This window comes from Pimephales promelas, chromosome 22, assembly GCF_988280905.1.
Source record: "Pimephales promelas chromosome 22, fPimPro1.hap1.1, whole genome shotgun sequence".
Taxonomy (NCBI): domain Eukaryota; kingdom Metazoa; phylum Chordata; class Actinopteri; order Cypriniformes; family Leuciscidae; genus Pimephales; species Pimephales promelas.
The window spans coordinates 21,613,925-21,638,588 of NC_142790.1; the positions used below are offsets into that span (position 1 = coordinate 21,613,925).

At 37.5% G+C, this 24,664-nt stretch overlaps 1 protein-coding gene across 7 annotated transcripts in view; it reads right to left on the reverse strand.

Moving 5' to 3' along the window:
- Positions 1-561: 561 nt before the first annotated feature.
- The window catches only part of phldb2b (pleckstrin homology-like domain, family B, member 2b), a 42,663-nt gene continuing 18,560 nt past the window's right edge, over positions 562-24,664 (reverse strand). For 2 of the 7 annotated variants that reach the window (XM_089125489.1, XM_089125493.1), the window contains 17 exons: positions 22,036-22,377; positions 20,118-20,255; positions 18,872-19,009; positions 15,749-15,877; positions 14,420-14,575; positions 13,415-13,525; positions 13,228-13,317; positions 12,786-12,920; positions 11,761-11,931; positions 10,899-11,042; positions 10,268-10,373; positions 7,099-7,297; positions 3,892-3,982; positions 3,421-3,567; positions 2,141-2,360; positions 1,978-2,063; positions 562-1,806 (listed from right to left, as the gene is read on the reverse strand). In XM_089125489.1, the coding sequence (XP_088981615.1) occupies positions 1,666-1,806; positions 1,978-2,063; positions 2,141-2,360; positions 3,421-3,567; positions 3,892-3,982; positions 7,099-7,297; positions 10,268-10,373; positions 10,899-11,042; positions 11,761-11,931; positions 12,786-12,920; positions 13,228-13,317; positions 13,415-13,525; positions 14,420-14,575; positions 15,749-15,877; positions 18,872-19,009; positions 20,118-20,255; positions 22,036-22,377 (2,544 nt within the window). In that variant the 3' untranslated portion in view covers positions 562-1,665. Of the gene's footprint in view, positions 1,807-1,977; positions 2,064-2,140; positions 2,361-3,420; positions 3,568-3,891; positions 3,983-7,098; positions 7,298-10,267; positions 10,374-10,898; positions 11,043-11,121; positions 11,299-11,760; positions 11,932-12,785; positions 12,921-13,227; positions 13,318-13,414; positions 13,526-14,419; positions 14,576-15,748; positions 15,878-18,871; positions 19,010-20,117; positions 20,256-22,035; positions 22,378-24,664 lie in introns of all 7 variants that reach the window. The other 5 variants (XM_089125494.1, XM_089125490.1, XM_089125491.1 and 2 more) reach the window with 5 other exon arrangements.

Here is a 24,664-nt window from a genome sequence, read left to right on the forward strand (position 1 = left end):
CCTTTTATACGACTAAACGTCAAACAATGCAAAACAATGAGAGTGGATTTTGAAATGTTTTAACGATTATTTTGGTTATGGAGTAATCAGTCAATTATTTTTGATGAGCATTGACATTTAAAGATATCAATGTCAGTTCAAGTTTATTTCAGTTAAAACAGCTCAAACATGCATTTTAGTCTGGGACTAGTTTGAAATTTGTCTGTGGAACTGGGCACAAGTGTGTTTAATTTAATATTAAAATAATGTATGCTTAAATGTATCTTTTAAGGAAAATTTGATCATTTAAGCTATTTGTTGATTTAAAAGGCTTGTTTCTGCATATGTACTAATGATCATATCTAGATGGTTCATTCATCAAAGACCACCCAGACACATTCATACTTTCATCTGTCCATTTTTAACAGCATTACTACTCTCCATCCTGTTATTGCTCAAGACTTTAATTTAATATCAGTCTAGCCTGTTTTGTTTGACTGCAAAGAGCAAGGTAAGACGTCTAGATGGATGAAAACAAATGACATAAGTTAGCACGGTTATAAAGTACACAGAGATCTTAAACAATATACATCTGCTTTATTTTGCTGTATGCAAAATTAAAGGTGCATGCATGGTAAACAAAAGTATAAATATTCATCTCAAATGAGAATAACAATATTCAAAACATACTACTGGCTAATTCACAGATGCAAGATTATGGTTAACATGTTCAGCGCATGTGAATGTGTCATCTCCTGCAAGTCAGTGATATTGAAATTACACTTCAAATTCAGTCTGATTGGAATTGTACTAACAAAGCTACACAATCTGTATGAAATTAAGCACATTTTATGTTGTAACACTGGCTGAACCTGAAACGAAGGAATCAAGGAAACCACATTTGTAATCACAAGCCTGAAAATGGGCCGAAAGCATTGAATACAGACCGTAAAAATGCAAAAGTTACATATGATGCCTTAAGATAAAATGATCAAGTGTTATAAAACATACTAAAAAACTAGTTTCTATGTGGCATATTCAAAACATGGCATGTTTTATTCATTTGAATCGGTGTAATACCTGAAGAGTAAGCAGCTTTAATGTTTTGGAACTTGTGAGACTTTTATAATGGATAGTTGTAGTGTTAAAATAGCTTTAATTTGTGCTATTACAAATAGCTAGCACAAATACATGTCTTATAGCACCTTCGATTAATCTGAATGTTGAGTATAAAGGCATATCAGTATAATATAGAGCTAAAGGCACTGTGGCAAACACCAACACACGCATATATACATAAACTCTATAGCGTGTGAATTTCATCTTTGGCAGAACAGCTGTTTATACCATAATGTGTGTGTCCCTGAGGCCCTGCACACAGAGTAGCAAACAGACCACACACAACTTGGCACATTGGCACTGAATATCATTTAACACGTCTTTCTCTCTTTACTCAAACGGACGGAAAAAATACCTAAACACACAAGCACAAACATACACACAAAATTATAGGATATGTGCTCCATTCCATTATCTGGACCGCCAAGTAAAAGTTCATGTTGCATTAAAAAAAAAAAAAAATATGAATGCAGCTTTCAATACTGAAACCAGTATGTGAAAGGAAGGGTCCAGTGGTTTTTAAATCCACACACTGCATATTATTATTCCCCTGGAGACAGACAGCATCTAAATCATGAACTGAGTGTATCCCTCCGCCCCTGTTACGATAACATCCATCCATATTCTCATGGCTTCAGGAGACGGTGCCACCATGAAGTAGACACGATCGTGAGTCTTCACACTGAATGTTAGGGAAGGGTTTGGACTCTGAGAAAGAGAGAGAGACAGATTACAGTTTGGCCTCAAGGGGGCAGCATTGCAACATGCAATTGTCTTATAGCAGAAGTTATTAATCAAAATCAAAGTAAATTATTAATATTTTAAGCATAAATACAAAACTCATTATATTCATAAGTATTAGCAGCAGAGGAAAAGTACCTTGTGGGCACTCTTTAAGTGGTCGTAATACACTTCCTCTATGGCCTGGAAATAAATCACTCCTTTCAGTTTGGCCTCGTGTTTATCTGAAACCATAAAAAGTACAAAAAGTCAATATTGATGTCACGTGAATCGATCGACTTCATGCGAGGAATCATCTGACCTGCAAAGTAGCTCAGGGTCCTGCGGTTACGGTCGAAGACAAACCAGCGTTTCTTCCAGGTTTTGATTTTGCCGCCCATCTTAATGAGGAAGCCCCTGCAGGTTTTCTCTGTGATTGAGACGTGGTAACAAGTTTCTGTGTTGTGGCCGGCCGAGTCTATGTGGCCACGAAGGTCAAAGTCGTCCTTCCTTACAGGTAGGTAGCGTGTCAATGGACGAGACTGCGACGGGGACATGTAGGACGTTACAGGGGAAGCCATTTTTATTGTGCATAAATCAATCTAAAACTAGATTTCGACATTTTTTATTGTGTGTTCTGAGTGTTTTAGCATGTGCAATAGCTACAGTGTTATGTAGTAGCTAATGCGTTATTACTAGTGTTCCAGCATGTTGCTATGAGGTTACTAGGGTGTTCTTATGTGTTTGCGAATGTGTTTTGAGTGTTTTTAGCATTCTTAAGTAGTTGACAATGTGTTCTGAGAGTTTAGCATGTTTCTCTGTAGTTGCTAGAGGTTTCTTATGCGTTTTGTTATGTCGTTGTTAGGGTATTTTTATGTGGTTTTGGAGTCAAAATTTTTTAAACTTGTTGTTACAAATCAGCAACACGTTTGTTCATCTTCAGAACACAAATTAAGATCTTGTTAATGAAATCTGAGAGATTTCTGTCCCTTCATTGACAGCCGCAACTACTACTATTAAAGTCTTACGGGTTTGTAGCAACATAAGGATGAGTAATTAATGACAGAATTGTAATTTTTGGATAAACTAACTCTTTAATATTTCAGGTAAGGTGTTCGTTTGATCTCTAACCCTAAATATGAGCACTACACTGTAAAAAAATATTGATGGTTTAACTTAAAGTAAGTAACCTGGTTGCCTTAAAATTTTAAGTTCATTGAACTGGAAAAAGTGAGTTAATACAATGAAGGAGATTAATTTAACCATCAGAAACTCAAAATTATATGTTATCTGAACTAAATAAATTATTTAAGTTGATTTGACAAAAGAAAAAATGTTGTGATTACTACACTGTAAAAAAATATTGTTGGTTTAACTTAAAAAAGTAAGTAATCTGGGTTGCCTTAAAATTTTAAGTTGATTTGAACTGGAAAAAGTGAGTTAATACAATGAAGTAGATTAATTTAACCATCAGAAACTCAAAATAATAAGTTATCTTAACTAAATAAATTATTATAAAGTTGATTTGACAAAAGAAAATATGTTGTGATAACAAATCTTGAAAATATTTAATAGCGATGCATGTCTTATCACAGCGCTCACCTGTACTCTCTGTTTCTCTCGCAGTTTCACTTCTCTCTCAATGAGTTTCTGCCTCCTGGTGGTTTCTTCTTGCAGCCGTTTCTCTAGCTCTTCTCGTCGTCTCCTCTCCTCTTCAAGGGCCCTGCTCTTGCTCTCCATCTCTCTCTCCTAATACACAAAAGACACCGTACTGTCCAGATATGCTCCCAAACGAGTTTCTTTTTAAAGCTGCACACAATTAGTACTCTCCTTTCCTGCATAAACTCCCATGAACAACATCAGAAACAGGAAGAATGACTTGATTCCCACAGTGTTCCTGCATTTCAAGCCAAATTAGTTGCCGTTCATGGCTGACCGGAAAACTTCTAACAGAGCAAACAAGCTCACGGTTTAATATCCATGAAGCCAAATTGGGTTCATGTGGGTTTATGGCGTGCTGAAAGACTGGACTGTGAACCTGATGTCAGCAGGTTTGTGTGGCCGTTTCATTACCCTGTATTCCATGAGCTGGTGCTTCTCCGCCTGAGCCTCCCGGAGAAGACGCTCCATCTCCTCCATCTTCAAAACATTGGAGGTGCTGGCGCTGTCGAAAAATATGAGACGAGTGAACGCCACAACAATAAATCCAAACTGGGCACTAAAACATTTCACCTATGGCGAGAACAATGCATACACTTGCAAATGTAAACATGACGTATGTGCACTGGCATGCATGTATAAATGCGGAAGAACACAGAAGGAACCAATAAACCTGGTCGGCACTGGAACGCATTAACCATCCAGGCACGGAGAGCTTGAGAGTGCGGCCCACAGTCTGACGTCTGATGCTTTCCATTTAGACTTCAAAAAGAACACGTGGAATAGATCTGACCAACCCCTCCTTCCTGTAAAACTCTAAATATCCCCTAAAAACTTCACTTCACCGCTTGGCTCCTTAATATTATCCCGAAAAGCTTCACCTGTAAAGAATATATGGAATCCTCTTCCATGTCAAACCACATATGCAACCATCCCATTTGTCATATACTGGCATCCCCCCCCCAAAAAACAATAAGTTTTCCAGTAACAGATGCCTGTGATGTTTCTAACTATATCTGCATGAAGAAAATAGGAGTGCATGCAATGCAAACCACACAAGAAAAGGGCAAAGTTTAAGCTGAATTTGTTTTGCATGAATGAAATGCACTCAGCGTACCTGATTTTCTGTTGGATGTGCATAAAGAGCAACACATAATTTAAAGGTGGCTATAAGCAGAAAATATAAGACCAATCAATATTCAGTATGCAAATGAACATAAGGATGACCAATTGCAATTCACTACATGAATACTGATGACATCACAGCTGTCAGAGACGATTTTTAATTACAGTGCCAGTCTTGTATGTACAATTATTATTTTTTTCTCAACGTTTCTGTGATCATGCTTTGCATGGTTGAGTCTAAAGCTGAATTTTAATCGGATGATGGACGGCTCTCAATCATTAGCAAAAGATAGTAGTACTTATAGTATGAAAAAAAAACTTTTAGAGTCATCTTTTAATAAATAGTACTTCTAGTAAAAGTACATAAAAGTACATAAAACAGTACATAAAATACTTTCAAAGATGATCTAAAACCCATCATGCATTTTGTAGACAACAGATTCAAAGTAAAACCTAAACACAATTATTTCTGATCACCAAGCGGTAACATCTGGCCACCTTATTTCCATTTTTTTCTATTCCCTTGCACATATTTTATTTCTCTCATGTCCTTCAAAGAGTTCTTTCATCTTTATGGTATCTTACCAGTGGTGCCGGAGATGAACGGAGGTCATTCCTGATTTAGAACCCAAAAATCGAGCAGAGAGAAGTGGAACATACAAAGACCCAAGAACAGTCCGAACCCGCGCTCTGCGTCTGATTACATTCAAACTCGGGGGGAAAAAACCCTGTTTCCTCTAACTGTTCTTGCTGTAACCTGAGTGGATCCATTCCAGGAGCAGAGGAGGGGGTACCAACGGTCCTTCTTGGGCCCCTCAGAACTCAAATTACACAAGCCTCCAGTGCACACGCATATAACATAAACACACATCGCTTTGAGAAATGCCCTCATGTGGTCTCATCTGTCAAAGTCTTTTCACTAAAGTCTTTAGCTAGTCACTCTCAAACAGATTTGATGTTTATGGTAACGTACACAAGAACATCCACCTGAGCTTTCAAATACGGTTCCTGGATTTCAGTCTTTCTCTCTCTATTCTTTCTTTATACATTGCTCTTGTCCTCAGAATTTCATTCCTTGTACCCCTAACCCCTGACAGACAACTCTTGGCTTGAACTACAATAGAAACTGCATGGATGTTTTCAATTACAAAGACATGGTTTGTGTCATGAGTTTATATGATCCGTCTGTAGGTCTGGAAACACACAATAGAATCTAAATGCGCACATTGAATAGACTTCTGTTGTTTTCATATGAATAGTCTATATTTTTATCTTTATTATTCCATCTACAACTATACACACTAAATTTCTAAAGTTTGTGGTCGGTACGATTTAAAAAATTTTTTTGTTCTTTTGCTCACCAACATCAAAACTACATGCATCTTTATGGTCACACTCCAAATATTTAAAGGAAAAAAAGTGGCGTAGACATTTTTGTTCACTCAGCAAGTCAATTTGAAACAATTACAAAGAAATGGTAAGAAACACATTGAATTAAACAATTTTGAGGTAGTGAAATGTATTCCAATAATCGGTTTTATTTACAATTTTTTTTTTTTACAGTATTTAGCATATGAATAATTTTTCCAAAAATCCCTAGATGCCACCAAACAAAGGTTTTGTCCGATTTATCTAACTTTCGAGGACGAAGATACAGTGGTGTGAATAAGTTTTGACCCCCATGCTAAAGTTGCCTAAAAAGAGGAATAAAAAAATCATCTTTTGGATATTGATCTTAATTAGAAAAATGAGGAAAACTCCAACCTTTAAGGACACAAATTTTCTTTGTGAATGAATAATGTATCATAAATAAAATACATTTTCCTTAAAATACAGCGTGCATAAGTCAAGGCACCCCTATGGTAAATTCCCATAGAGTCAGGAGGATTTTTATTTTTAAAAGCCAGTTATTTCATGGATCCAGGATAATATGCATCCTGATAAAGTTCCCTTGGCCTTTGGAATTAAAATATCCCCACATCACCACACACCTTCCACCATGCCTAGAGATTGGCATGGTTTTACTTCAGTTAGCCTAATGGCTGGTTTGATTTGCATTGAAAGATGATCTTATGGAAAGTACCCCATGCCAATCTCAAGGCATGGTGGAAGGTGTGTGATGATGTGGGGATATTTTAATTCCAAAGGCCAAGGGAACTTTATCAGGATGCATATTATCCTGGATCCATGAAATAACTGGCTTTTAAAAAAAAAAATCTTCCTGACTCTATGGAAATTTAACATAGGGGTGCCCTGACTTATGCACGCTGTATTTTAAGGAAAAACATTTATTTATTTATGATACATTATTCAGTCACAAAGAAAATTTGTGTCCTTAAAGGTTGGAGTTTTCCTCATTTTTCTAATTAAGGCATTAAGATCAACATCCAAAAGATGATTTTTTATTCCTCTTTTTAAGCAACTTTAGCATGGGGGTCAAAACTTATTCACACCACTGTAGAATCAGTAACCAAAATCTGTGAATTACTCTCTCACCTGGAGACGTTGTCAGGCGAGCAGGCAGAGATGCTGGTTTCCATGCTGTCCGAGCTGTCCATACTCAGCGTGTCGAAGGCGCGGCCGTTGTCTTGGTAACCAAAGGAGTCTAGGTAGACGTTGTTCTGAGAGGACGCGCGGCCACCGATATCACTCAACCTCGTTCGGTGCTCCTCGCCAATGTGCTGCTGACTGTGCCCTATAGACACAAACCAACCAATGAAACAAGAATTTATTCAGCAGTAATGAACAATGTGAAGTAGCACTATTTAATATCAAGCTTCTCCGGAGTCCTCCTGCCTGTTTTCAGGGCTAACTCTGCTTTACCTGAGAGTGCAGCATCACTCCCAGGAGCAGATTCTCCATCCCTGCTGCCCAGCTCAGTGTCCTCTGGCCGGGCAATGCCTAGCCCACTCTTCTCACAAAGGCCAGCCACCGTGCAATAATATCCTGACACCCTACACTACTGTTCAAAAGTTTGGGGTAAGATTTTAAAAAATAAAATACTTTTTTCAGCAAGCATGCATTAAATTGATCAAAAGTGAAAGCGAAGACATTTATAACACTACAAAAGATTTAGAGTTCAAATAAATGCTGTTCTGTTGAACTTTGTATTCGTCAAAGAATCCTGAAAAATATGAATCATGGTTTCTATAGAAATCTTAAGAAGCAACTGTTTTCAATATTGATAATAAGAAATGTTTCTTGAGCACCAAGATTTCTGAAGGATCACGTGACACTGAAAACTGGAGTAATAATGCTAAAAATGTGGATTTGCCATCACAGGAATGAATTACGTTTTAAAATATGTTCAAATAGAAGATTTTTTTTAATTAGAATATTTCACTATATTCCTGTTTTTTTCTGTATTTTTGATCAAATAAATGCACCGTTGTTGAGCATAAGAGACTTCTTTCAAAAACTGACCCCAAATTTTTGAGCGTTAGTGTATGCGAGAGGACACCTTACTCTGATTCACAGATTGGATCCCAAGCCCCTAAAGACGTCCTTGTTCAGCAATAAATCCAGAATAAAAAGATGGATTAATATATTTGCACTTGATATCCATTTAGTTGCTGTCTCCTGAAACTTTTAAGTAGGACATCTAGTAGTGCTAGAAGCGGATGAGACTCAACTCCACTACAACTTGATAACATCAAACACAGCGAGAAAGAGCAGAGACCCGCCTCTGATGATCCTACCCAGGGGACCTTCAGATAAACCATCCAAAAACACAAAAAAGCTTTTACACCTACATTTGTAAAGTCATAATTCTCACATATGATCAAATAGCTTTAGCTTGTATTAACATTATCAAATTAAAAAGAAAAGGGTCACATTTGTTCTTGTCAGGTTGAAAGGGAATGCAGATATTTGACTTAAAATAAAATGGAAGCATTTCCTGTTTTTCATCTTCCCAACATTCTTTCACTATCTTCACAAATCAAAAATAAACACAAAAATTTTCCACCCAGTTGCAATAAAAATCTTCTATTTGAGAACATCAATGCCTTATAAGGCAGACTCACTTTAATTAAAGTATTGATTTGCTTGTTTTGATGGTTCAGAATTAATTTGGGGTTACTACCAGAGGTGGGAGACTCGAGTCATATGACTTGGCTCGAGTCGCAAATTTCTGGATGTGACTTGTGCCTGCCTATTTACTTGTGGAAAAAAGAAATTCTCAATAATTGTGATTTTTTTATGTGATTTTTTATGTGTGTGGGGCTTGAGGAGGAATAAAGCGTTAAGCGATGTAGCCAATCACAGACATATGTGTTGATTTCTTGAACGCAATGGCCAATCAGAAGCAAAAAAATTGTCAAAATGTCTAAATAAAGTAATAAAAGTCCCAGAGTTAAAAAATGTGTAAAACCAAGTTGTGACTTGACTTGACTTGACAAAGTTGAGTATGACTTGACCCTTACAACATAATGACTTGACTTTGACTTGCAATGTTAAGACTTGAACTTGATTTGAGACTTGCATTTAGTGACTTACTCCCACCTCTGGTTACTACACAACTCTATGAGTTGATGCATGCTGGATTTTTGATGAAGCCCAAAGTTATTTATTTCAGAAATGTAACAGTACGTTTACAGAAAACAATGTACTAAAAACAGAAAAGTTTTTCCTTTGCGTTTACGTGTACAGGTGACAAAGTTCACATGAATTCGTGATTTAGCACAATGCTAATTTCCATCTGTTGTCCCCTAACATAGACAAATATAAGCCAAAAAATCTCCACAGTGAAATCAATAATGAGTCATAATAGTCAATAATGTGAACCGATTGAAACCGGTTTTCAAACGTGCGTTTTCGGGACCCCAAAATGCTGTTAAATGAAATGCACTAAAAATGTTTACTAGACAATTTTTTATAATTCTATAATATATAAATCCAGTAATTTGATTGCATACGATGGGAAATTTCGTGTGAGGGCGGAAGATTTCACAACAGGATTTCCTGCCTTGACTAAAAGAAATCTGCTTGGTTTGAAAGTGAATTTTGTGTGAGCTGTGCTTCATACAATGCTACACATTAGACAAAATTTCACTAATGTGAATGTGGCAATTTGTGCAAACCTCATTCCTGCCAAAATACCCATAAGCACCCACCATCAGCCCTGTAGTAGTCCATAAACGGCAGGGTGACATAACAATTAGAGTCTATGAATAGAAATAAAATGAAAACAAAATGACTACACCCAATCATGCAGAACTGAATTACTAAAATAACACAATACCATTGTATGAAATAAATCATTTCATGCCTTAGTAATATGTACAAAATTGCAGCTTTATTTCATACAAGAGCCAACCTCATTCGATAAGACCCATAAAAGGCGCTGGTTAACAAAAGTGAAGAAATGCTAACGGTTTCTCCATTTCAGTAAGACCAGACTTGTTAAAAAGCATTGAGTCAGGGGCTGACATCAGCCAATGACCCAAAAGAGGACATTCTTCACCAGAGAGGACATGCTATTTATTTGAATGCAAATCCAAACAGGCACATCTAGTAGACAGACTACTGTACCTTTCTTAGATTTGCCTGCAGGATAGAGAAAGTAATCCAAGATTAGGCAACATTTTACTAAAGCACCACTTTTGATGAGCATGATGTAATGCTACATAATAACACTCGTTGTGTATGAGGTGGAGAGCCCTACCCTTGTGCAGGCGGTGTGAATCCACTTGTGTCTCTTTAGGGGAGATGGCAAGGGCTCGATTCAACACGCTCCCACAGCTAGAGCTTTGAGCTAAAGGTGGATGAGACTAAACACAGAGAGTGATGTTAGAGCGGACTTTTACTTTTACATGCATACATAACCATTCAAAAGTTTGAGGTGGGTACAATTTTTACATTATTGTACTATATGATATTAGTAAAATGTTTAAAGTAAGAAGTAAAACATAAAACTACACAGCATATTTCCCACTTCCCAAACAAAATACTGAATATATAGTCACCCACCCCTTTTATAAATATTTATTTAGTTTGTTATGATGAATTTTATTTATTTCAGGGGTCAAACTCAGTTACTGGAGGGCAACAGCCCTACAGAGTTTAGTTCCAACCCTGCTTCAACACACACACACACACACTTGCAGTTTTCAAATGAGCCTGAACGACTTGATTAGCTGATCAGGTGTGTTTAATTAGGACTGAAGCTGTGGCCCTCCAGGAACTGAGTTTAACACCCCTGATTTATTTGATCTTTGGGTTGATTTTGGCAACTTTACCTTAAAGAATAATTAGAGACTTCTATGTATGTATGTAAATGTATAACATATTCTTACTTTAGAGGGTATGTTACGACCCAGGGTGGCACAGGTGAACTGTGGGGTTATGGTGGGCTGGGTCTTCTTCCGAGGAAGAGTGCCACTCATATGAGCTCCGCCTTCCTTACCGTACCGTTTTCTTTCCTCTAGCGTGCGGAAATGCTGAGGAACAGAAGGTTTAAGATAAGGAATGTCATTGTATAATTGCACTCATTTGTACATTCACACTCGCCAGGTTTACCTGCCTGTGGCGGCGGTGTTTTTTGGCAGGTAGAGGAGGAGGTGGAGGAGAAGGGTTGAGAAAGGTGACCATGTCTTCAGGCCAGTGCACAGAGGGAGGTTTAGGGTTGGGACGAGAGCATGCAGTGAAAGAGGAAGAAGGGATGGTGGAGGACAGTGGACAGGAAGAGGGTGAGAGCTTTGACAAAGAGAGAAAAAGAAAAAAAATCAGAAAATAAGGATGCCAGAAGAAGGTAGACTAATAGGATAGTTAGTTTAAAGAGGTCATATAATGGAAAAAATTATCTGACTAATGTTTTGGAAAAAAAGCAAAAATATAGTCATTAAAACTAAGATGGAAAAACAGCTCATCCTGAAATCTGGACAAATTCTTATATTATATAGTTATAAGAATTATAGTAGTATGATATGACCTCTTTAATATAAAAAAGTCAAAGAGAAAGGGAGTCAAATTGTATATATATATATATATATATATATATATATATATATGCACACACTCTCACATATGTTTATACACACACACACACACACACACCCATAGTGGCCATTATACTCAATGTTTCCAGTACTTGGCATGTGCAACTAAATCCTGGATATGCTCAATTTCGAACACAAATAAACCATCCTGGTCACACACCTCAGCCTCTCCTGGTGGGGCAGAGCTCTCTGAAGGACTGGGGTCAGGGCTGGGGTCAGTCCCTGTTGCAGGGCCGTCAGAGGACTGGGTTTTGGTGGGGAGGGGGGCTGGGGTAGGGTCTACCCCCAGCTGAGAGTACAGTTCATTGATCTCAGTGACTGTAACATAGCCCTGTGGAACAAACCATTCGGAAAATGGGGGGAGAGGTAAGGGGGTGAAAAGAAAGACATTCAAGGAGGTTAAATTGATTAATAAGCAAATGAATAACTAATGAATCCCTAAAATAAAATAAAAATGTTTTTATGTTAATTTAAATTAAAATGTAAATAAATAAATAAATATAGTTAATGTTAATGATAGTTCACCCTAAAGATGAAAATTATGTCAGTATTAACCCACATGTTGGTCCAAAATATACTTTCTACTGTGGAACAAAAAAGAAGATATTTTGAGAAAAAGTTTTGGTAACACTTTTAATTTAAAGTCACGCAGTTACACATTACTACATGTACTTACTATAGTAATAACAGTATATTATGCATAATTAAGTAACTAACCCTAAACCAAACCCTAACTCTATAGTAAGTTAAATTACTTATAAGTTAAATAACTCTACATGTAGTTAATTAATATTACTCAGTACTTATCCAAGTACAATGCAACTACGTCACCTTAAAATAAAGATTAACCAAAGTTTTTTATGTCCATCCAATGGAAGTCTATGGTAACCAAAATTGTTTTTTCAAAATATCTTCTCAAAATAACTTCTTTAAATGTTCCACAGTAGACGAAAGTCATTCAGTTAATGATTTGGGTAAACCACCTCTTTAAAGGATCCAAACAAGTGGAATTTATAGGAATTTATTGATAAAACAGTAAAAGAGGAAATAATTAGGATGTTATTTTCAATATCAAGAGCGTTATTAAATCTTAACTACCCAGAGAAGTGGCATGTTAGGAGGTATTTTGGAAATCAGGAAATGAGCTACAAACATTATCTTGCATGCACATTGCAAGTGCGTTACCTCAGCGTTTTTGATAGAAAGAGAGGAAAGAAGAGAAGAAAACATCAGCAGGTCAGCAGGAAGTGGAGACAGGGTTTTGTGGGCATGGCAGAATTTACTATGAGGCGGACACACGTCAGCCAACTGGAAGCAGTCCTGGAATACAGGGGGAGAAAGACCCCGTTTCCACAGCGAGGAAACACAAACAACTCTCTGCAACTAAAGATTTCCAGGTTGCAAGGGTTGTGATAAGGGCATGGGCGAAACAGCAGTCAAAGTGAAGACTTCCTTATTTACTATAGTTCATTGTGTTATAGTAACCTTTTGGGGAAGCCACACATGGTTGAAGTGCTCAGGCCCATAACACATGTGTAGTCCAAGAGAGGATGCCATAGTCCATGTTGTCAAGACAAAGAAGATTTGCCTTTAATACACAGAGAGGACACAATCCTATCAGGCTTACCTCTTTCATACTGATGGGACTGACAGGGAAACCCAATGCCCCAGTGAGCTCGGAATATTTCTTCTCCAAGTTGATAAGATTCTCCTTTTCCTGGAAAAATAGCAAGAAAATTATTTTCAATTAAGGGTACAAAAAAGGAAACAAAAATACTGTAGCATGGCTATATGGTGATATTACAAAGACAGACCTGCTGTAGCATCATCTGAAGATTGTTCTTTTCCTTCACAAAGCTGTCCTTGTCCCTCTGAGCCTGCTGGGAAATCTGGGTACACTGTTTCTTCAAGGCCAGGAGCCTTTCCTAAAGGTGTCACACATGTGTTGGACATGTTGGAAATGAATGATCATATTTAAAACGCAGATTTCGTTTCAATTTTTTTTTTCAAGTCTCAATTTTAAAGATGAGTCAAATGGTAGAAGCTAAATGATATCAGTTAATTTAGTCTTACATTCATTTTGTGAATGTTGACTGCAATATACAGTAGTTTGTACTCAGTTTGTGTATAGTTGATAGATAACTATTAATCTGGACAGAAAATATTACTCATTTGCCACTTTAAGAGACAGGCTTGTGATAAAACTGCATTTCCCATCATTCTCTGTGGTAAAACTACAACTACTGTAATGTAACTACAGTAACTAAATAATGTAATGAATAGGAAAAGATTGATAGTTAAGACATTTGTAATGTTTCAAAAAAATGAAGTTAAATTGTTATTGTGAACTTTCTATTCAAAGAATCCTGAAACTGTTCCACAAAAATATAAAGCAGCACAACTGTGAACTGTTAACATAAGAAATGTTTCTTGAGCATATTAGAATCAGCATATTAGAATGATTTCAGAAGGATCACGTGACACCGAAGACTGCTAAAATGGACATAAATAGATAACAGTTACTATAAATGGTAATAATAACTCACAATATTACTGTTTTTACTGTATTGATCAAAACAAAAGCTGTCTAGCATAAGAGAAATGCTAAAATGCTAAAAATGCTAAAAGAGCTAAAATGCAATTACACACCTAATGCACGTATTTTGCTCTTAATTGTGCTGGATTAAATCTTCCAGTGTTTGTCAATAAGAGAAAAAGTCCCAAATCTCATCATCTTTTTAAACACATTCATAAGTAAATCACAAGTAAGAACTTCTCAGGCACCAATAGGGTGATGAATGCATTTCTAGGAAACTCACCTTGCGTGTGACGGTGCTCCGCTGGTATTCTGCGATCTCCCTGAGAATGTGTTGAGTCTGAGTCTCTTTCTCCTCATCTTGACGACTCTCTCGTTCTAGCTGTTGAAACTCTAGGTCTTCAAAACGCTTGGCCTCCACCTCTAGCGTCTCTGCATCCTGATAGACAAAAAATATGACCGTCTACATTTATGCTAGATCCATATCTTCAAAGTGGAAAGGAATTGAAGTAGTAAAACACCCACAGTTCAACCAGCCTCAAAGAAACCAACAACAGTTCACACCAAATCCCCTCTGCTCCACCACCTTCCCCAGGGATGGAGAGACAGGGGTTAAAGTTTCACTCTGCTGGAACCAGGCCAAACAAGCCTTCAGCCACCACATGCCAGTGAACAGAGGACCAGCAACAACATTCACCCGTGACTACTGACCTTTAGAGTCAGTGGTCCTATCAATCACGTCAACACTCACATAACATGACTTTCTGCGACAGAGAAACTCAGCAGCCATTCCACTCTGTTACAGAAACAGCTACTGTACTTTACACTTTCATTCAAGACCCACCGGCTTTAAATAACCTTGTTCCTTCCCTATAACTTAATTAACAGCTCATGTGGTCACTAACAGAGAATGTGCATCAGCCTGTCAGGGTGAATCTAATGAAACTTGTCAATAACATATCTGGGACAAACATGATATTGTATTTGTAGATTTTTAGCATTGTTACATTATCTTCATGACAATTAAGCACCCACTACCATCTCTCAATATTGAAATTTAACAATTTAGTTTATTTGGATAGCAATTTATGTATATCACTCTTATCAGTGAATTCAAATAATCTTTAAATGTAATGTTTTTCTGCATTACAATATTGTATATATGAAAAAACACCATCAAATATACACGTTTTTTCTTTAAATGATTTTCAATTTTTTTTTTGCAATATGAGATATGTATATTGTAAGGCAAAAAATATTACATTACAAATATGTTTTTGATCCTATGCATTACAATATGCAAATTAGATTTTAGATTACAGTAATGTGAATTTTTGCTTAATATTGTCACATGCACATAAAATTAATTTATTAAATAAATATAATATAACCCTGACTTTACCCATTGGTGCCAGAACAACATTTTAGATTATATAAAATAAAACTTACATTCAAATATATGCGATACATTCAATTATTATATACAGGAAGCGCATGCAAGACAGCCCAAATGTCTTTCATGGAAGTGAAACACAAGCAAGCATTAGTGATGAAGAGGAGATAGACTCGGGTATGAGGAAGAGGATGATGAAGGCCGTGCGTAAGTACTGACCCTGCAGAGCTGCAGCTGAAGTTGCTCTTTCAAGGCTTCAGGGCAGGTGTCCAACTGAGTCTTCTGCTCTGCAAGCAGATGCACCAGTCGCTCTAACTTTACACGCTCCGCATCTAGCTTGGCTTTGTCCTGCACGTACGCGCAAAGGATGCAGGGAAGAGAGGAGAGAAGGGTTAGTGCTGGGGCAGGGGGGTTGGGTAGGGTTAGTTACTACATAAAGTCAGCAACAGCACAAGTGGTGTATGATGGATATGGAGGTGTTGAATTAAATGGAGAACAAGAAAAAGCAGGAAAATAAACTGCATGATGCTGATGTAATCAACATAAATATTCAAACAACTGGGAAAAACACCTCAGCAATCAGTTCAAACTAAACTGCAATTGAAAAAATATTAAAGTTCTCTGAAAAATGAAAAAATTCTGTCATCATTTTCTCACCCTCATGTTGTTCCAAACCAATCATCTTCGGAAGCTTTAAATGAAATCTGAGAGATTTCTATCCCTCCATTGACAGTATTCGCAACTAGCACTTTGACGCTTCAAAAAAGTCATTAAGAAAGTGTAAAACTAATCCATATGAACTGATTGGTTTAGTCCTAATTTTCTGAAGAAGCACGATCGCTTTATATGTGAATAAAAGCCTAAATTCAATCTGTTCATATAAAGCGATCGTGTCATCTTTGCAACACACGGAAGCTCAGGCATGTTCGTTTAAGCTCAAGAACCGATGAGGTTAATTCTCATGTGTTGCGTTAAATCTTGATTTGTTTTACGAAGATGTTGTTATAAGTTCGGAACGACATGAGAGTGAGTAAATGATGACAGAATTTTTTATTTTTGGGTGAACTAAACATTTAATGAAAATGGCCACTTTGCATGCAAGCAACACTCACTGCAAAGAATGGCCCCAAGTGGCAGCAACAGCAATATAATAACAGACACCAATGTTCAATAAATGACTTGCACCAAGTGATATTGTCCATCTGCAGGCCACTTATGTTTGCCAAGCAACAAAACAGAAAACACAATATAGTATTCACTTGATAGTTGTTACAAAACCTTGTTACAGTAGCTCCATTGCCAACACAGCAGCATCCTAGACAGAATGGAACTTGATCAGTGAACAAATCAACCATGAAACGGCCCTCCAGTTAAAGGGTTTGTAGGCTATATCGAGTTTCTCTGCAGCTGCCAGGCTAAATGGAATGAGCCGGAAGTCAGGCTGAACTTGAGACGCAGGTGCCAGGGTTTCTTAGCTCAGAAATCCCTCACATCAACAGTGTGGGGTGTCACTCAGTTTAGCAGAGGTGTATTTAGAGCAGGCCTGGGATTACCAACTGTGACACCAACTGAGAGATTGCCAGGAAATGCAAGTGTGTGTGAGACTCTAGAATTGATATTTCAGAAGTAATATGGAAAGGAAACTTTGAAACCGCATCTTCGCAAAACTTTGAATTAAACTTTGATTGTAAAAAAATGCCATAAGCAACACTAGTAGCAGCCAACTTGCCCCACTCAAACTTCATCACTCAAATAATACAGATAATATTCCATCAGATAATACAAATTAACAGCATTTATCTGGCACACAACCAGTGAGAAATTCAATAAGGGTGACATTAATAAACTTGAAAAGATAAACCTGCATAAAAACTATTAAATATTCAAAATTTTAGATAAAATTTGGTCTAAAATAGTGAAGAACTACAGAATTTGACTGCAAAATGCCTCACAGGGACTTCCACATTTAAGGCCTCAAATGAATCAGTGATTCATTTTGGTAAATTGTACATTAGGATGGTTCATATACACTATTGTGCAGAAGTTTGGGTCAGTTTTGGTTTCTAAAGTTGTTTTTGAGTCTTACTCTCACCAAAGCTGAATTTATTTTAGGGTGACCATATTTCAGTTTTCAGAATAGAGGATGCATGTAGGGGGGTGCATCAACAAATACTTGTGCATTAACAACCTTGTAAATATGGAATTGTACTTCAATACATAAAGTCAAATATCATTTCCATTGAATTTTGGCCCACATCAATAGAATAATAACAAATAAATAAAAAAATACATGACACTGTTTCTATTCATGGCCATAGGTTAAAAACAAATCGACTACAATATGGTTACAGTAAGGTTCTCTTGTACCTTATGTGGACTTCTAGGTCACTAGCACCTTCATTTGACCCTGACACATAGGCCACGGGCCAGCTTTGCAGGTCATGCATTCTTTTTCACGCAGATCCCGACCGTGACGAAAACACCACATTTTTCTCTGTAAATCATCTGTGAATTTACAGTTGGGCTTTTTTTTACGCTGTGCATTTGCCACTGTTGACAAGCAATCTCTGTTCTGTCTCTTGGCTGCTGTTGCCGTGGTGCTGAGGGTAAAGATTGAGATGTAGTTTGACTAATGTTTGCGTTACGACCAGTGGTGGCATGTGAGAAGGCGGGACCTAAAGCAATGCAAAAACAGCGACTGTGGAAAGCCGAAGGTCCAAAAAGAGGACATGTCCAGGAAAAAGAGGACGTATGGTCACCCTAATTTATTTGATCAAAAAGTAAAATAAACCCGCATTTAGAAATCTTAGGCCTGGATTCACAGACAGCTCAGACTAAGCCAGGATTAGGCAATAGTTCACTTAGGACATTTAAGTAGCTTTTATAAACATTCCTTAGAAAAAAACGTTACTGGTGTGCATCTTGAGGCAAAACTATTGCACTGACATATTTTAAGTGTAAATTGCTTTTAGTTAAAACAGCTCAAACATGCATTATAGTCTGAGACTATAGGATTAAGCCTTGTCAGTGGATCAAAGTGGAAATGTCTTAACTACCACTTTTATTCAGCAAAGATGGATTAAATTGATCAAATTGATTTCAATTGATAATCTTGCTGACCCCAAACTTTTGACCAGTAGCATAAATCAAGTGGCACACTTTTGACATTTATATTATGAACCATCTGAATGAACTGATTTCCTAAAATGAATCTGATTTGCCAATACTGCACACTAAAAGAAAGGATAGTTTAGTAGAGCACATTTGAGTAAAATGAGTAGTGTCTCTATAGTTAGAGAACTACCCCTCAACACTGATGAAGACTTCATCATGGCCACATACCTGAGATTTTTCCGTCTGCGCTTTGTTTTCGATGTCAGACATCTTTTCTTTAAGTTGCTCCAGAGCGTCTTTCTCCTGCTGTAGCTGAGCCATCTCAGAATCCTGCTCGCCTTCCAACAGAGCCCGCTCCATTTCCAACTACACACACACACACACACACACACACACACACACACTTAATTTGAACTCAATCTAGTTATACATTTAATAAAAAACATCAAAACAATTGAAGTCGCTGACATTAACTACAGCAATGTATTCAATGATTTTGTGGTCAACTCTGATGTCATGTCACCACGTTCAGGACCACCTAGAAGGTGCCTCATTTCACACAAATAAAAAGAGGCCCGCATTCTGAGCTCATAAAACCCAACATAATAAAACTATATCACCATACTGACATTATGGGTTTGTTGAATGGAAGTCTAATGGACCAGTCTGACTTCCAGAAGACCAACCAAATAATAATGCTTTTTGAAGTATCAATAAATGACACTTTAAATATATTTAAATAGAACACAGTTCTTTTAAATAGTGATCATTTACAATATTAGTGTTTTTACTCTGTTTGTGATCAAATAAACTCATCCTTGGTGAGCATTATTCTTGGTGACAATCATTCTTTCAAATACATTTTATATTTCATACTTATTTCAAACTTTTGATAGGTAGTATAGGGGTCTCAAGATGTCAAAGTAGGCTAATAAGGTAGAAATGCTGTTAGCCACCACAACAATTTTCTACACTACTTTGAAGAGACTTATCTAGTTATTGTTCACTTCATTGCATGATTGTAACGTCCATTCAAGTTGCTTGTCCCACCAAATTTCTTCACATTGGTCCATTGCTTTTAGACTGACTGCAACAGCCAAACAAATGCAGTAACAGAAAGAGTTAACAGTAAGAGTTTGTCTGGGCCTTCAAACCTCACCAGATCCTCACAAAGAGAAAGGAGTAAATAGCAGAAATGAGGATGACAGGAAGGGACAGTGCATTACAGTGGGGGGCAGAATAGAGGAGCATTAAAATATTGAAATCGAAACACGATGAAATGTGCAAGTGAGAGAAAGTAAAACAGGTTTAGGCTTGGCAAGTCAGACCTCCTTGTCTAACTGCGGTCCTCATCACAGCTCCTGATTACTTTGCCACATGCACAACTCTCCCACATAGACACTCTTCTTCCATTACTCCCACCATACCTGATCTCTCCCACTCCTTATACGACCTACAGATGTGTCAACTGTACCTCTCTGATGGACTCCTCCATTTGGTTATCCAGGTCTTTGATCTTCAGCTCTAACTCTTCCATATTATTCAGAACCTGGATCCTCTCCTCCTCTATACGTCTTACGTCCAGCTTCAGCCGTGTGTCGTCCTCAGACACCTGTTGAAGACATGATACTGTAGGCAACCACATAACTACACTGTACAATGCAGTAAGAATTAAAATATATTATAAAAAGACTTTAGCTCAGTTCCAAACTGTTGTTTTTGTTAAATAAAACTGATTTGTTTAATAAATATGATAAATATGTATTTATTTATTAATAAATATGATTTAATAAAAATGACCAGCACATAACAAAATTACTAAAACTAAAATTAAAATATAACTAAAAATACTATAATACTCTGCAAATAATGCTAAAGTCTAGGTAGGCATTTTAGGCAACTCATGATGGTTTGTTTTTAAGTGTTAAGGTATTAATCATTTACTATTATTTTTAAGGTCACATGTTCAAGACGAGCAACTTTGGATAATAATCTTACAAATTATTGTGTCAAAAGTTTATTAAAGTGCTAACGACAACCAGTGTTGTTATATAATTAACTATTCAAAATTGTTTGCATTAATTGAAATAAAGACAAAATAAAAATGTTGTCTTGGCAATTAACTGAAGATTTAAGTTGAAGGTCAAATTTAAGTTAATTACCAACAAAAAAAAACTAATAAAAATCACACAACAAAATTACTGAAACTAGTAATTCAAAGCGGCACTGGACCATTTCAAAGCAGTCACTCAGGGCTGTCACTGCAATTAGTGTAAAGCCCTTTAATGCAATCCATAGCATGGACATGCCCCCTTCTGGCATCTGAGAAACAGGATTCACTGAATGAACACCAACGATGAATGGGTCCAACGGAAACTTTGAGGAACAGAGGGGTGGGGAGATACATACTTGATTTCCTAAACCGATTATTTATCTAGGTTTTCAATATCCGTGAAAGGCAATCTGCTCGTTTTGAGTTTTATAAGCAACAAGTTGACCTGTGACCTGGAAGAATCCACATGCGCGTGCATGTATGATTAGGTATGGGTGAAGAGACTGCCATTTTTCCATTGTGTGAGGCAGAGATCAACCAAACACAATGCGCATGACCCTGCTATATTTGGACAGTGATGTTTATATCTTCTCATCACAGTTTATACTACCGAGGGCCTGTCTCTGTGCTGCTTCGGCTCTATCTGTGCGGTCTAACTAGTTTCTATAGTCATATTGTCTTCTAACTATAGCATATATCTTTAGATGATTAAATAACAGAACCAACGCATGACTCCTGTGCGGAAGACTAATTAGATTAGTCTATATGGGAGTTGAAGGGGAGACACACGCACATTCCTTCACGAATTAAAGTGTGCATGAGGTTAAGTGCATGCCAAGGAAGGGTGGGAAACTCATATAACCTCTCCAAAAGGTCACAGGAATTAGCAGAAAGGAAACAGCCTAGATTTACAAATGGTTCAATTTCCTAATGAAATTAAAACACACACTGCATGCAGAAAAGATTTGGATAAAGCCATAGCGGAAAACAATCTGTCAGAGTAAAGCCGACCGGGACAGACCAATCAAACAAACACATGACTTCAGGTCCTCTCAGAGTATGCTTGTAGAGACCTGATATGACAACACCAAAGTCCATGGTTTATATAATATAATTCATTGTTTAATACATTTAAATATCTACATTTTAATTTAAATATAGCAATTATATTATATTGTATATTGCATGCCCCCAAAAAATATATTTGGACATTTATATCATCTTGATGGAATGCAAATGCAATGACCGCCAAATGGTTCCAATTAAGGCGATTTTTAATAGATGCATGAAGTCAGTTCCTCTCATTTATTCATTTTCCCTAAGTGGCTTTACCAATTACCTTGTTTATCCGTGTCAGTCGAGGAGACGGGGTGGGGGCGGAGCCAAGGACAGCTGTCGTCTCCACCCTAAGTTCTCTGTGTCCACTGTTCTTGAACTGCCGTGCCCGTCTCTCCTCGCTGCCCTGGGTCTCCCGGGCTTTAAGCCCGTAGTCGTTTTCAGCAGAAATGCTGGCTGACAAACTTGCAGAGTCTGAGAACGTTGACTCATCATCTGACACCTGTAATTTCTCCAGCTCCTTGTTGATCTTCTGCAAGTCTGCGACGGCCAAGCCGGTTTTGTCCTGCTCTGCGCGACCCAGCCCAGAACACAGATTGAGGATAGTCTCCAGACGCTGACGTTCCTATAGATCAGACAGAAAAAAAATGCATTCATACACATGCAGCATCAAACTTACATGCAGCATCAAACTTAAAAGAAAAAAGAAAAAAAAAATCAACTAGACAGCTGGAGGGAATAAGTTTTGGAAATATTTCTCACCTTTGAGATGCACACAGATTTACCTGCAGCAGTTGTAAACATGTCAGCATGAGATTTTTCTCCAAATAACAAACATTTCACTTTAACAGCCCATGTAAAATATAAAGAAGAGCATTACTTCTATTCCTTCAAACGTATTCAAGAAGGTCCAATATCCAATCGCCTTTGATTCAAACGTTTAAATGAAAAAAATGCGGAAAAGCACATTTGACAGCCCAAAACTGTGGTCAGAGAAAGACCAGATGGAGACAACCAGTTACCAGGCATATACATCCAAATACAATCCTGGCTTATGAGGGAGTGCACTTGGCTTAAACAAACCCCTGTGTTTATCGACTGATATGGAAATACAAACAGCAAGTTCAGGCGAGCATTTCCAGAGCCAAGAAAACCGATCACACAGGTTCATATAACTGTGAATGAACAACCCGACCTGCATCATAGGCACATTAACAGTTATTAAATTCATAAAGAAGACGTTTCCTTGTAAACTGAAACCTGGCCACAAAACAAGTCCAGCATTTTTATGCATTGCCATGGTATTTATCAGAGAGCTCTACTTACCTTGTCAACATATTCAGAGGTCAGAGGGCACATGCGGACCTCCTCATCACAGGAGGAGATCATGCCATCATCAAAAAGATGCTAGGTTCAGTAAAGTTCCTCAGCACAGTATGCATAAATGACAGAGAGACATGAACTCAACAACTTCAGCGCCACACCAAACCAGTGTCAGAAACACAAACCCTCTGACGGAGAGAGGGAGATGATGGTCCTCTCAGGAACTGGGCTCAGAGTGAAACTGGACCCAATAAAAACTGCTGGCACTAGATGGGAAAGGATACACAAACCGTGCATATAAATAGTCATGAGTAATAAACAAATATTACTCATGACACGCCATCAGCCCCAATGCATGAGCGAAGGGCAAAACTTCACTGGATCCTTTACCAAGGACATGAAAGTCAATGTAAATAATCTAGGGCTGTGCAAAAATTAATTGCGATTAATCGCATCCAAAATAAAAGTCTGTGTTTACATAATATATTTGTGTGTGCTGTATATAATTATTGTGTATATATAAATACCTATGCATGCATGTATATATTTACGAATTATTTGCGCTTAAATTCTGTATATATATATATAAATACATAATCTATATTATATAAATATAAATATTTTATATATGAATAACACATTTTCTTAAATATATACATGCATGTGTGTGTATTTATATATACAAAATAATTATATACAGCACACACAAATATATTATGTAAACACAGACTTTTATTTTAGATGCGATTAATCGCAATTAATTTTTGCACAGCCCTAAAATAATCCTAAACTAAATAATTCCTGCAAATTTTTTGCAAGCAACATATTAATATTAATAAATATAAAAATAGATCTCAAATGCATGAAATTAAATTGTTGCTATAGTTTTTTCCCAATACTTTAGATCTCATTGGGGTCTGAAAACAAAACAAAAAAACCCGCACATGCTATGCTTAAATGAATGGGTTTTTTTTAAATCATGTACGACCAGGGTTAAAGTCTGTAATGTTACATTCCTCTGAGAGAGTATGTTTTTCTAAGAAATCCTGTGAAAGTCTGTTTGGATATACATCTCCACCTGTAGCAGCCTTGTTTTCGCTCAGTTGTGGCCTTGTAAATATCACCAGCCTGTAGTTGTGGTGCTAGCTAATGAGTGGGCGGCCTACGCTGATGGTTTGGCCTCTGCCCAGCAGGGCGGCGCCACAGGTGGCCTCCCTTAACCACAGCGTACAAAAACTCTGATGCCTTTCATTTGAACCCCACAGAGAGCAGCTGAAAAGCAAGAATGGAGCATGTTAGCGTAGGCAATTTGCCAGCATCTTCTGCCGCTGTGGGCGCCCTCCCAGAGAGAGTGTGTTCAGGAGGCCGGGTTCAATGAAAGTGGATGTGGTTCTGGGCTGTCAAGCTGTCTATTAATAGGAGGTTTATACAGCCACACCTCTGCTTGGGTCTTCCACCGCATCCACTACAGAGAACGAGAGGGGCCTTCCTGCACATGGTCTGTTTCTTATAACTGTGTGGAATGCCAGAGAACAGGTTTAGTGATTAATTATACTTCTGGTGGGATCCCCTGTATCTGAGCTCCCTCA